The 12,823-nt window shown below is 41.9% G+C and overlaps 1 protein-coding gene across 6 annotated transcripts in view; it reads left to right on the forward strand.

Annotated features, from left to right (window-relative positions):
* Positions 1–2,586: 2,586 nt before the first annotated feature.
* Positions 2,587–12,823, forward strand: part of LOC121633244 (prospero homeobox protein 1-like) — a 33,506-nt gene continuing 23,269 nt past the window's right edge. For 2 of the 6 annotated variants that reach the window (XM_041975088.1, XM_041975094.1), the window contains exons 1-2: positions 5,115–5,595; positions 8,465–10,522. In XM_041975088.1, the coding sequence (XP_041831022.1) occupies positions 8,531–10,522 (1,992 nt within the window). In that variant the 5' untranslated portion in view covers positions 5,115–5,595; positions 8,465–8,530. Of the gene's footprint in view, positions 2,653–3,427; positions 4,007–5,090; positions 5,892–8,464; positions 10,523–12,823 lie in introns of those variants that run through there. The other 4 variants (XM_041975091.1, XM_041975090.1, XM_041975092.1 and 1 more) reach the window with 4 other exon arrangements.

A 12,823-nucleotide genomic window follows, 5' to 3' on the forward strand; every position in this document is an offset into this window, starting at 1 on the left:
GATAAACTGGCGCAGGTAACTGATCGCTAATTAATGTTTAATGCCTTATAGAGAAAGCTTTGCATGTGTCAGAGTATGTGTGCTGTCTGTTAGCCATATAGCGTAGAAGCTATTAACAACTCATTAACCTGCGTTTTATTTGAAGCCCCCTGCCCTTGTCCATCAGAGCCTTAATGTGTTTTCTGTCCTGATTTAATTTAGCTACTCTTTGATTTTACGACTCGCCTCTGTTATTGTAGGATATCTTCTCTTTTCCTTGTAATTTTATTTTATGACATGGAGTGAGTCGAGTACAATACGCCCCCCGGGGAGGACCACTTACCTCTACGCCAACAAATATAATTACTGCTGATCAGAGAAGCGAAAACAGACCGCCGCTTATCTGCTGCAGCCCTTGCCTTTTTTTTTTTTTTTTTTTTCCACCACCGCGTTCAGTCTGGAGGTTGATGGAAATCTAAAGCGGTAGAGGACTTGCTGACTAAAGAAAAGTAACAAGTTTAATGTTGTACCTTTAAAGTTTATTCACAACTCAGTTGTTTAGGATAACAAAGCTTGTATTGGAAAATGTGGTGCTCAATTTACAGAAGTTATTCAAGTCTCCAAAGAAAAAATAAATAAAAATTTAAAAAAATTAAAAATAGCACATCCTGTTCCGCAGCCGCTGTTTCAAAGTTGCTACGTTATTGAACGGAGATTGGTGTGGATTTAACCTCGCCTTGAAACGCGCTCCCTCACAGCAGCAGCAGGGAGAGGGACTGGCTGTGTGACCGCGGCCTTGCAGCGAATCTAACAGGCGAAGTCACCGCCAGAAGTAAACAACTAAAGTCCTTTCATGTTTACCAAGTAAAGTCCTCTGCTCCATGTTGACAGGTGAGAGTTCATAGGAGCAAAAGTTGGTCCCCTCCCGATGGAGCTGCAAGCCTGAGTGTGCATCCCCCAAGAAATGGTGAGTGCGTGCGTGCGTGTGTGTGTGTGTGTGTGTGTGTGTGTGTGCGTGCGTGTGTGTGTGTGTCAGACAGAGGGAGAGATAAACAGAGAGAGTTGCTGAGGGGGCTCTTTGACTTTGAGCGCATAAGCCCTTATTTCATGGTGCCATTGTTTGTTTTAAGGACGTCAGGCTTAATACAGTTCCAGGCGATTTCCCAGCATGTCTGTCCGCCCAAGCACCTCCAAGGCGCTGCGTGTGTGTGTGTGTTTGCGCGTGCGCTCTCATGTATGAGCACGCCCTTCATTCTAGTTGACTTTGGCCTAACTCCTGTCACAGGCAGATTTGAATACTGTAAGACACCATAAAGACTTTGAAGAGAGCGCTGCGTTATTTTCTGCCAGATATAAGTCAAATATCGGCTAAATTTAAGGGGGTTTACACAAGGCACGCATGGTAAGATTAATTGTGATGTCTAGTACCATATATAATGAGTTTGACTGCAGCCACATTCCCATCAGTCTCACTGAGCACTATTCCTTTAATTGCTCGTTATTTTTAAACAGGGCGGACTCATGTAATGTTTGAGCAAACAGGTTTTTATCTTAGATACTGAAATCCTGGTTCCTAATATCTAGAAAAGTGGTGCAATAGGGAGTGGATAAAGATTTTTAAGATATAAATTCCAAGTTAATTTCAAATTTCCAAGTTATTGCTAAGTTAAGTTACTGAGACGTTTGTTTTGTACGTGCTCTCCTATTTCACTGCTTCGTTGTATTTAGATCATACATTTGCTTCTGCAGCTATGGCAAATACCCATTCATGCAAATAAAGCATATTTGAATTTGAGTGTGTGTGTGTGTGTGTGCGCGCGTGCGTGCGTGCGTGCGTGCGTGTGTGTGTGTGTTCACTCAATGGACTGTCATAAAACAGGCCACAGTGGATGCCCACCCCCCCAACCACACACACACACACCCTCACTTTCTCTATAAAGTGTGCGTGCACACACACACCCAAACACACATATACACACACGTAACCTCTATAATCACCACTACTTGTAGCCCAGAAAGGGGGATGTGGGTCATGGGGGGCCACACTGTGCCAGTTATCACAGTCAGCCAATAGGTGATTTCACTAATAACAACATATATGTAAATTACTGTTCTTTTACTGCAGCACCGATAGAGGAAATAAATGTTTCTTATATGGCTTTCAGGTCGTACAGGCTCCTTTTTTTCTCTCTCTCTCTTTACAAATGGGTTTTATCTTGGCCACAAAAACAAGTGCTCATCTTCATCCAGCATCCTCATCGTAGTCATAACGACAGCTGAATACATCAAGTCCTGGACATGAGGCCCAACAAGGACTTCAGACTCCTACTCACTTATTACGCTCAAATCCTCTCCTCTTCTCTGTCCTGTCTCCTAAACCTTTTTATTCAGGGACCCGAAGACCTCTCCGGAACAAAACAGCTTTTAGTGCTGCCATCTCGTTGCCTGCGTACCTTGTGTGTCTATATGTGTGTGTGTGTGTGTGTGTGTGTGAGTGAGTGAGTGAGAGAGAGAGAGAGAAAGAGAGAGAGAGAGAGAGAGAGAGTCCGTCTGTCTTTCTCTTGCTCACTCGCTCTCATTTATCAGAAAATTGTCTGAAAAGAAACGAGGAGCTGCTGTAGGAGCTCATCAAGTCATTATCTGATTATTAAGGTCATTTTATGGCTACCGCTGGTGAGGAGATTGCGTCCTCTGCTATTTGCTTACACATGTTGATTTTCTATTATTATTATTATTATTATTATTATTATTATTATTATTATTATTATTATTATTATTATTATTATAGTAGTAGTAGTAGTAGTAGTTGACAAATTATACTGAGAATAAAAATTACACTTTTATCGTCTCCAGCATACCATCACCGCAAGTACGCGCAGATAGCAACTTAAAATGTGTTTAAAAAAAAAAAGGAAGAAGAAGAACAAGAAGAAGAAGAAAAAAAGTTAATAACTCTGGGAAACAGTTTTCATGGCCTCTTTCCTACTGAATATGGACACTAATAAATATGTCAAAAAATTTAGCCATCAGTGCGTAATGACAAAGCGAATTATTAGTCTTGGGTATCGAGGTGTGTCGCGCTCAACCCATGCGAGGAGGGGGAAAGTAAGTTTGAAATAAATACACGGGTGATCCACCTGGAATGGGCCGCGATAAGAGCAGCTAGTGTTAACCGACATGTTTCCTCTTCACCTCACCCGAGTCTTCCGTTTCCAAACATGCGTTTCTTTAATGTCCCGGCCTGTTTTTCCACCCTATGTGCGCAACGGGCACCCAGGGGAGCCGAGGCCAAATCAAGCCACGGGCCAGTTTAGGGAGCAAATGGGGTGGAGGGGGGGAGCGGGACACCTGCTTTGGAAAAGCCACTCCAGACACTAAACTTTGCTGACTTCGATGCAATTCGTTCATCGTAAAAAAAAAAAAAAAAAAAAAAAAAAAAAAAAACTTGCTTGCGACATGGAAAAGAGACTCGCCTTTTCCTTTTTGGCACCTGACAGAGGGGCATGTGGAAAATAAGATTTCTCGTTAAATCCTTTAGGATCCTGTTTGTGCAGAAGATAAAAAAGATTATAGTGCAACAAATGAAAAGGAAAAGCTGGAAACTGGTTGTAACTGTGCAAGAAAAACCTTTCCTGAAATAAATTAAATGCAACTCGAAGATTTAATCTGCTTTTAGGAATACGAATAATATTATAATAATATTGTAATAATAGCCCAATAATAATAATAATAATAATAATATTTATACATCTCTAATTTCGCTTAATCATTGCACAAAGAAAATATATTTTTAAAAGGTACATAAAATCGCGCAATCTAAATATCACCTGTTGTCAACATCAAGGGATAAAACTTCGGTTTTAGTGAGTGCACGAGCCGAAGTGTAATTATGAGTCTTCAGTTTGTCAAAATGAAAGAGGACTGGACAGCAGCCGTCATCATTTCATAAATCTGAAGCTCAAACTGGTTTTCCTGTGGAAAGGATTATATGTCATCGTCCGCAGGGTCCAGAGTTACAGGTGGGGAGGTGAGGAACATTTTATAATTTGCTGATAATCATTTGCAAAACACATAGCTGGGCTATTGTGATCAGTTTATACTAATGAAACACTTTTTATGACAGTTGCAATCTGTACGCAGTAAATTTAACTGGCAACAGGCTGCGAGTCCGACTGACTGACGTTTCACGACGATATTCGGCTTTTAAAATGATCGTTTCACAAGGAGACATTTTGTTCTCTTTATATTGGTTTCTTGAGGAATAATCTGAATTTGTAAGCAAAGCTGGGAACTCACTGTGCTTCTCTGCTCGTTCATTAATCAAACTTTACTTGCAACCAATGAGAAAACTATGTGTAAAATATCTCTACATGCCACTTTGAACGTCCATACCCAAGTGACCCATAACTATTCGTTCCTTTGGGAATCCGTTTGCTAAATGTGCATCAATTGCTTTGCGAAAAATAAAAAGAGCAACATGAAAAAAGTCTCCATATTAAACGTTTAAGATCATTATGATTTATCATTTCGTATGGTCTTAAATGTGTTTTAATACGTTTTAATATAAAACACAATCGAAACATGCATTAACCAGGCGTTGAGATATTAAATTTAGGATATAATGGTTTAATCAGTAATTTTGCTGCAAAGGAAGTAAGAAAACAGGCTGAAAGATTAGTGGAAACACTTGCATGGTAAAAGTCTTACATTTCCGGACTTAACAAGTAATATAATATTGTGTTCAATTAAAAAACACAAAAAAAAAAAAAAAAAAAACTGGTAGTCAAACTGCATTATCAGTTTGCTTTATCGGCTGTTATATTTAACATTTGCTATTATTGCGACTTCTTTTCTGGCACTTTATTTAAAGTCAATGTTTTAAGGATCAAGCAGTACTGACACTTAACAGTTATTTATAAAAGTCTATTAAAGATCTTCAAATTAGAGTTTTTAAAGTGGAAATAAAAAAAAACAATCTCTAACATGTGTGTGGTTTGTGCTGCGTAAGAAGTGTACTGTCAAAGTGCGCAACGATTCTTACTCGCGTGGTCGGCGATTTGAGAAGAAAGAGATTAGTAAGAGTGGTATTTCCTTTTTTCGCCTCTCCCTCACTTTGGCTGCATGATCAAGTCCCATTCTCTGGTCAAGTTCAGTGCGTTGTTCTCTGGCCCGCACGGACGCTTCTTATTGGTAGGTTGCGACAGTTACATCACGCCGCTCATGACGCGCACATCTTCCTGTTTCCTTCAGCCTTGTCTTAAAGTGAATCTTAGTGGCGGAGGAGCGCTCCAGCATCCAGTCCTCTGCATCCAGTGCGCCTCGGAGACGCACACACGCGCAGCCTCTCTCTCTCTTTCTCTCTTCAGTTCTCTCTCTAGGTCTCTCACTCTTTCGGCCACAGCAGAGGATAGAAAGAGAGACCGACTCGCAAGAGCTCTTTTAATCTTATATATTTCCCTCTGGTTTGCTGTTTTCGATCGTGTCGCTCACTTTATTCTTGCTCTTCCTCTGAGAAATTGGTCTTGCATCCCAGCATCCAGCTATCAACGGTGCCCCTACGTGTTTTCTCTTTTTCTTCCCGTAGGAGTTCAGGTTGTCCCCCTCTTCATCTAAAGGGTAAGTAACCTTGTCCTCGGATATACCTCCCTCCCATGCGCTCGTTCTGTCTCGCCGGCACAAGGTGGGCGGAAAAAAATCCCTAAAACAAATTAAACATCGTCAACGGTAAAATGTGGTCTGATTATAAACATCTAATCGTACAGCTACGACATTACTTGTTCTGTTTTGTCCCTTCATCTTGATATGTGGCGAGAGTGTATTGAGCAGACCGGGTTTTGGTGAGGATGATTTGCGAACGGTAGCCCAGCCTTCCTCATCAAAGCAGAGATCAAGTTGATTTGCAACTTTGCGCAGTAAGTTTGGGAAGTCTGCTCTTTTAAAAAGTTGTACCGAAATGTAGGCTATGACACGAGTTGGTTCCCGTGTTCTCATGAAAACTTTCAGATTTTGGATTTCTTTACTTTTCTGCTGAAAGTCATGAATTTGTCTCGACCTTAAATCGTCTTTGTCCCGAGGGGTAAATCTCATTGTCATGACAAATTCGTGCTTTTTTATTTGCAGAACATCTGCGTGTAGGCAGTTGCAGAGATAGTCAGTGTTTCTAGTTTGTACTTTGGGTTTTGACTCCTGTAGCCACTCTTAGGGATAGTTGTGATGAAGCTTTACCGGTTTGTTTTGACTGCGTCCGCAACTCTCATCTCTCGTTCAGACGGCTCGCCTGTCCGCTGCAGACCGAACATGCAAACGGAGTAGTATTTCTCTGTTATAACATTATTGGACTTCCAACTTGACTCATATAGCCTACATGATTTCATTCTTTGCTACCAGAACTTTTTTTTCTTCTTCTTTTTGCTTAATCTTTCCAGAGGTTAAACGATTATTTTGGGGGGTTTAGCAATGAAAGGTTCCTAGCTGGACGTTGGAATAGGTTTAATAGGATTAAGTAAACATATTACCATGTATATGTTTTGTTTGTTTTTTTTTATTATTATTATTATTTTTAGGTTTTCTTTATGTGAGCGACTGAAAGGGAGCGAGAGAGTGCGCATGGGCAATGTGGGGACAGGTGCGCCATCGTAAAAAGACAGGTGCTAGTGACTATTTCAGGCTCTTTGTTAAGGTCCTGTGTGTGTGAAGTCAAGTGAAACCTTGCAGAAGTTGTTTCTTCTTCTTCTTCTTCTTCTTCTTCTTCTTTTCTGAATTGCTGGCAATTGCCATCAAGATCTGAGCCAGATTAATCTATCAATGTTTTATTTGTGGTTTAAGCGCTGGTTAAATGAGAAATTATTCCAGGAAAATGACATTGTCAGTTTTCATATTCTACAATATGTCATTTTGCATGTTTCTTCAGAGAGAATAACCTGCCATGGCATGTCACTTGTGTGACAAAGCCAACAGCAGTGAGTGTCTGTGTGCAGTGTAAATGTGTGAGGCTCAGTAACAGAATAGACATCTATTAATGTGCCTTGATAATATAAAGTAGAGCAATCAAATAATCAGAAAATTACAGCATTATTAAACGCCATTTTAGTTAAATTTCCTCTGTTGTTTGCTCCTTATCTAAGAAAGCTGCATGTTAAAAATGCATCATAGAAAAGCCAAATGCATGTATTAATCTAACAATTAATCTAATGTCATTCAGGATCTCCATAACAATTGGTTATTTGCACTACTTCACTATGTTACCACGGACATTAAAAATTACTTGAGTTGTCCTGAAGTGTGAAGAGATTAAAATATATATATATATTATTGCTCACTTTTTTGTGTTATTGCTGTCAAGAAAACACTGACATTTCTATATTTACAAACCTCTGTAATATTTTAATGACTCCCACAGAGGCATCCACATTAAATTTCTTCTGATTTGATATTGGAAGCGTCCGAGGTGGCACTGACTAAGACACCGCCACCGTTGCTTACATAGCATTATTGGTGCAGTCCTGTACTGACAAAACGTTTTGCTTTCAGAGGGGCATTAGGGTTTTTGTAAGAGCGCTTTAAGTTGCTCTTTGCCAGAGTTGACCCTTGTGACCTATTCATTTGAGCAGAATTAACTGCCTTTGCCAGATGAAAAGACAAACAAAAAACACAGAATTGAGCTCACGCTGGGACCAAAATCAATAGGTCTATTTTGTGTTTCTTTTTTGTGTCATTTTGGCTATTGAGTAAGATATGATGGTCATATTGATCAAAGTGAACGCAAGACTTGCATTTTTAAAAATTGCACAATGTGTAAACATGGTTTGAAGTAGTTTGAAATATTTAGTTAAAACTAACCAAGCTCATTTACTCAATAAGATTTAGTAAACTGTAAAAATGATGTGTAAAAAGTGCATCGAATCCCCCTGGATATAATTTTTTTTTTAAATAATTTGAACCCTTTCTTTGTATTCTAAATTTTGTAAGCTCATAGCTTCTATGAGGGCTCACACTGCACAATCATGGAAATGAGGACAAGTACTTAAGTAATTATCATAATTTTATGCAGCTTTGTGTTCCGTGGGAACTGGTTCAGTGTCGCGCGGCATGTAACAGGGGACAGGATAAAATGTAGGACTTTGCCCTGGAATGTCGAGCCAAGGCCTAATTCTGACCCCATCTTGCCTGTTTTCTTTGCCATGTGTCACTGGTTCTTACTGCTTTAGTGTAATCACTGATGTTCTTGTGCTTACATAAACATATGATAAAGGACTGCCTGCTGGCTTAAGATAAAAATCTTTCTTAAATATTTGCCAATGCAATTTTTAATAGATTTTCTGAGTTTAGACTGTTTTAGATTTTTATTATATGTTACTGATTTGGTTCTGATATTTAGTTAGTAGAGAACAAAAACAGATTAAGCAAATTAAATTCTTTAAAAATGCAATAATAGAGAAAAAAGGTCAGTTTAGTGAGTCATGTGTCTGTGAATTTTCCCCCACAGATACTGGGAGGCTTTGATCCTAGAGGACTGGGTTTGTGGGATATGGCCCAATAGCAGCAGCCCGTGATGCCGGACCATGACAGCGACTCCCTCCTGAACAGACAGACGAAGCGAAGACGTGTGGACATTGGTGTTAAGAGGACCGTGGGCAGCACAGCCTCCACCACAGCAGCAGCCACAGCAGCAACCACTGATAATATTGCTCGCGCCAAAGCAGCCATTTTCAGTGCCATGAACTCTCTGAGCTCCCATTCTCACCACGGATCAGACAACGACTCCATGGAGTGCTCTGTAGTGCAGCCACATGGTGGGCCTGGCGTTGTATCAGCCAGCGACAGTGAATCTAAGTCAAACGTACTACGAAAGCTACTGAAGAGGGCCAACTCATATGAGGACACCATGATGCCCTTCCCTGGCACCACCATTATCTCACAGCTTCTTAAGAATAACATTGCTAAAAATGGAGGAGGACCTGAGAGGATGGAAAGAGGGGACAGGGGTGATAGAGGAGAAATAGGATTCCCTGGATCAGGGCTGTCCAATGCAAGTTCAGATGCCCCGCAGGAGGATGCCTGCAGTAACTCCTCCCAAGACAGCACCCCTCAAGAGTGCTTGTCACCATTTGGCCGTCCTCCTGGCCTGGCCACTTTTGACATCGAACGCCTCAACGATGAACACCTGCGTGCCAAGCGAGCCCGTGTAGAGAACATTATAAGAGGTATGAGTCACTCACCAAGTGTGGTAGTGCCAGCCGCTTCCCGTCATGAACGTGACCACGAGTTGGATGGAGAGCGGGAGATGGAGCTGGACTGTCCACCTCCTCAGTCTCAACAGCAGGCTCCCAGCAGCCCCCGGGGAGGTGAGGTGTGCACTAGCATCAGCCGAGAAAACAAGCGTAAACAGCGGCTGCCTCAGCAGCAGCAGCAGAGTTTCACCCAACTGGCGTGCCAGAGAAAGGAGCAGAAACAGGAGGAGCGACGGCAACTCAAGCTGCAGCTGGAGGACATGCAAAAGCAGTTACGGCAACTGCAGGAGAAATTCTTTCAGATCTACGACTCAACTGATGACTCAGAACACAATGACCTCCACAATGACATAGGAAACATGTCAGAGGACAGCCCAGCCAGGTCTGACAATGGTGGAGATGACCGAGGTGGAGATGACTTGCGCTCTGACAATGAGATATCTGATCTGGATCCAGGCCATTTCTTAGACAGGGCACGGGCTTTGCTTCAAGAGCAGGCCCTGCTGGCCGACGGAGAAAAGCCAAGAAGAGAAGGGCTTGGCCGAAGCAAAGGACAGGGAGGTCCAGGATCCTCCATGCATGCTGAAGGCAAACAGCTGGCAGAAACACTAAAGCAGGAACTCAATTCAGCCATGACTCAGGTGGTGGACACAGTGGTTAAGGTGTTTGCCAAGCCTCCACGTCCTACTCCTCAGCAGGCCTTTCCTCCACTTCCCATACCACCTGAAAGATTTCCCACTGCTGTCAATGGAGACAACCCAAATTTCCACACCGCCAACCAGAGGCTGCAATGCTTCGGTGATGTCATAATTTCCAATACACTAGACTCTTTTGCCAGCATGCCAGGGATCCCAGGCACCACCAATGACCAAACCGAGGCACTGCCCTTAGTAGTGAGAAAAACACCTAGTGAGCACCATCACCAGGCTTCAGCTGTGGGTGCCCATGGCGGTCACCACCACCCAGCCCTTCATCCTTCCTCACTCTCTGCCTCAATGGGCTTCAGCCCCCCATCTTTTAGACACCCCTTTCCACTGCCACTCATGGGCTATCCTTTCCAAACTCCACTTGGTGCGCCCCCAGGCGGTTACTCAGGTAAGGATCGCTCCTCACCAGACTCCATGGACCTGTCCCGGGAAACCACCAGCCTGAGGACCAAGATGACATCAGGTCACCACCTAGGACACCACCATCGCTCTTGTTCACCAGCACACCCTGGCAGCACAGCAGAGGGACTCTCTTTGTCCCTGATCAAGTCTGAGTGCAGTGATCTCCAGGATATGGCAGACATCTCACCTTACTCAGGCAGCAATGTATCCTTTTTAAAAAAAAAATTAAGGTGGGTGTTTTAAGAGGCTTGAAATGCAAAGATGAGTAAATGTTGATGTTTTATTCCTGTTTTGTCTAGTTCAAGCCAGCCTGTGCCAGATATCAGGTGGTAATTCCCCCTTAAGTGATGTTTGTGAAACCACAAAGAGTTAAAAAACAAATCTTTTTGAGTCTGAAACTTGCCTAAGAAACTGAGAAATTGTTGATGAATCACTTTTCCTCCCACTGCTGTTCTCTTCTCCATTGTTGTATTTATTTTTATACACATACCTCTTCCTTCTCACAGCACCATGCAGCCCTTTCTTCCATCTTAAAACTGAAGTCTTTTAAAAGCTTTCTTGTCATTTATGACTTACCCACAAGGATTAGGTCTCAGTGACATTTACTGACCAAATTTTTTTTTCTTCTGCAATAAAGAAAAAAGTAAGAAGACTGAAATTGCATCCTGAAACTTGGCATACAATAGTGATATATAGCCTACCTTATAGGTTAATCCCTGTGTGCCCCAATCAGGCCCTGTGGATAAAGAGGCTATCCCCTATGGGAGGCTCAGATTGAATCCCTTGAGGACACAGGACTAATAGCTTAAACAGTTACAATCAGTTTATTCTCTGCTTCCCTTATACCTTCTTACTACCTGAGCGTTCAGCATCCTGTAACCCTTATGAAAGTTTGATTCATGTCCCACTGCCTGCCCTTAGAAGCCTTTGTCTTCAAGTCATTAACATTCATTACATGCTTAAGAAATTAATCCTACAGCTTTTTACCTGTTGTGGATTTTTTTCGTTAAGTGAACACCTTGTTTTATTCTTTTGTGTGCACCTGAGAGCTGCACCTTTTTGTGTGTCTTTTCTGTGTGTGCATGTCACAAAAGGTTTGCCTGAGGACTCAGGGAAAGATGTATATTTATGATTGCTTGTGTTTTCTCTTGTGTTCCTCTTATCATCCATCGCTGTTGTAAAAAGCCCACAATCATTGTCGTTTCTTTTCTCTTTTTTTCATTTCATAAAGATCTGTCAACAGCCCGGGGGGCCCTTCGGCTGTTGCTTGGCAGCCAAATACTTCTTTTTTTGTTTTCCCTCCCTACAACCCCCCTCCCTCCTCCTCCTCTCCGTCTTTTCTTTGAAGCGGACGTTAACAGGTGTTTGCAGCGAGCTGTTTATCTTTCATTACCTCGCCTTGTCTTGTCTTCTGACCCAAGGGTGAGCGCTTTCCAGAGATCCATAATCCTTTGCTTCTACGGGCTCCCGATGGAGGGATGAAAAGAGAAAAGGGAGAGAGAGACATGCAGAGACTGAGAAAGTAGAAAATAATCAAACAATAACCACATATGCCAGATGCTGTGGCTTTCATTGTAGCATTTTAAAATTCAGGGCATTAACAGATGTATTCTCATAAATGGAAAGAATGGACGGAGCATCATGTCCACATGTGCTGTTTGTTTTGTTTTTAGCTTTTATCTTTGATTCCCACAGTTAATTTCATAACAAACTTTGGTATAAGGTATAGATTTTTTGAATTGTTACTTATTTTGCATTTGAACTCTGTATCTGTACAGCTGTTTCCATTCTACTATTCTATTCTACAGTCATTTAGCAGATGCTCTTATCCAAAGCGACTTACATCACTGCTTCTCTCCTTTTTTTTTTCTTTTTTTTTGAGCCTCTGAAGTCAGCTTGTCAGGCATTTTGCGAGGTGTGTTCAAGTTCACCAGCTCTCGCCAGCATGATGGAGCAGATGGCTGCTATCAATTTCCTCATTTGTTCACGGTCCGACTCCAAATTTTCTTGTCCTTACACCTGGAATTAGGAAGTGGAGCAGCTATTTTCCTCTCATGACTTTGGGCTTTGGGGAAGTGTTGTGAGAATGATGATGTCTTGTCAGATGTGGCAGGCAAACAGTGGGCCAGCTGGTGTGAGTGCGCCATCATGACAAAATAATAGCCTTGCACGCCACCCCTAAGTCCAATCACAATTACATTTGCAAGCTGTGAGTGAATTGGAGATGAAATTGTCTCATCAGGAAATATGAGGCTTTTTATTTGGTGGCTGAAGGGAGGTGATATTGTGTTTAAGGCTGGAGAGCTGAAACATCAATATATTTCTTTTAAGATGATTCTCAGTTTCACTGATAAGTGGGAAGGTGCTGCTAATCCTAATTGAAAAAGTAAAAACAAATTAATCTGTGTGTAAGTGCACAAATATTAAAACAGACGAATCTCACCTTGCTGAAAAGGGAAAGCTTTCTTTTTCTCTTTCTCTGTATGAGGGTCCATTGTGTCCCCT

Source organism: Melanotaenia boesemani, chromosome 22 (assembly GCF_017639745.1).
Source record: "Melanotaenia boesemani isolate fMelBoe1 chromosome 22, fMelBoe1.pri, whole genome shotgun sequence".
NCBI lineage: Eukaryota > Metazoa > Chordata > Actinopteri > Atheriniformes > Melanotaeniidae > Melanotaenia > Melanotaenia boesemani.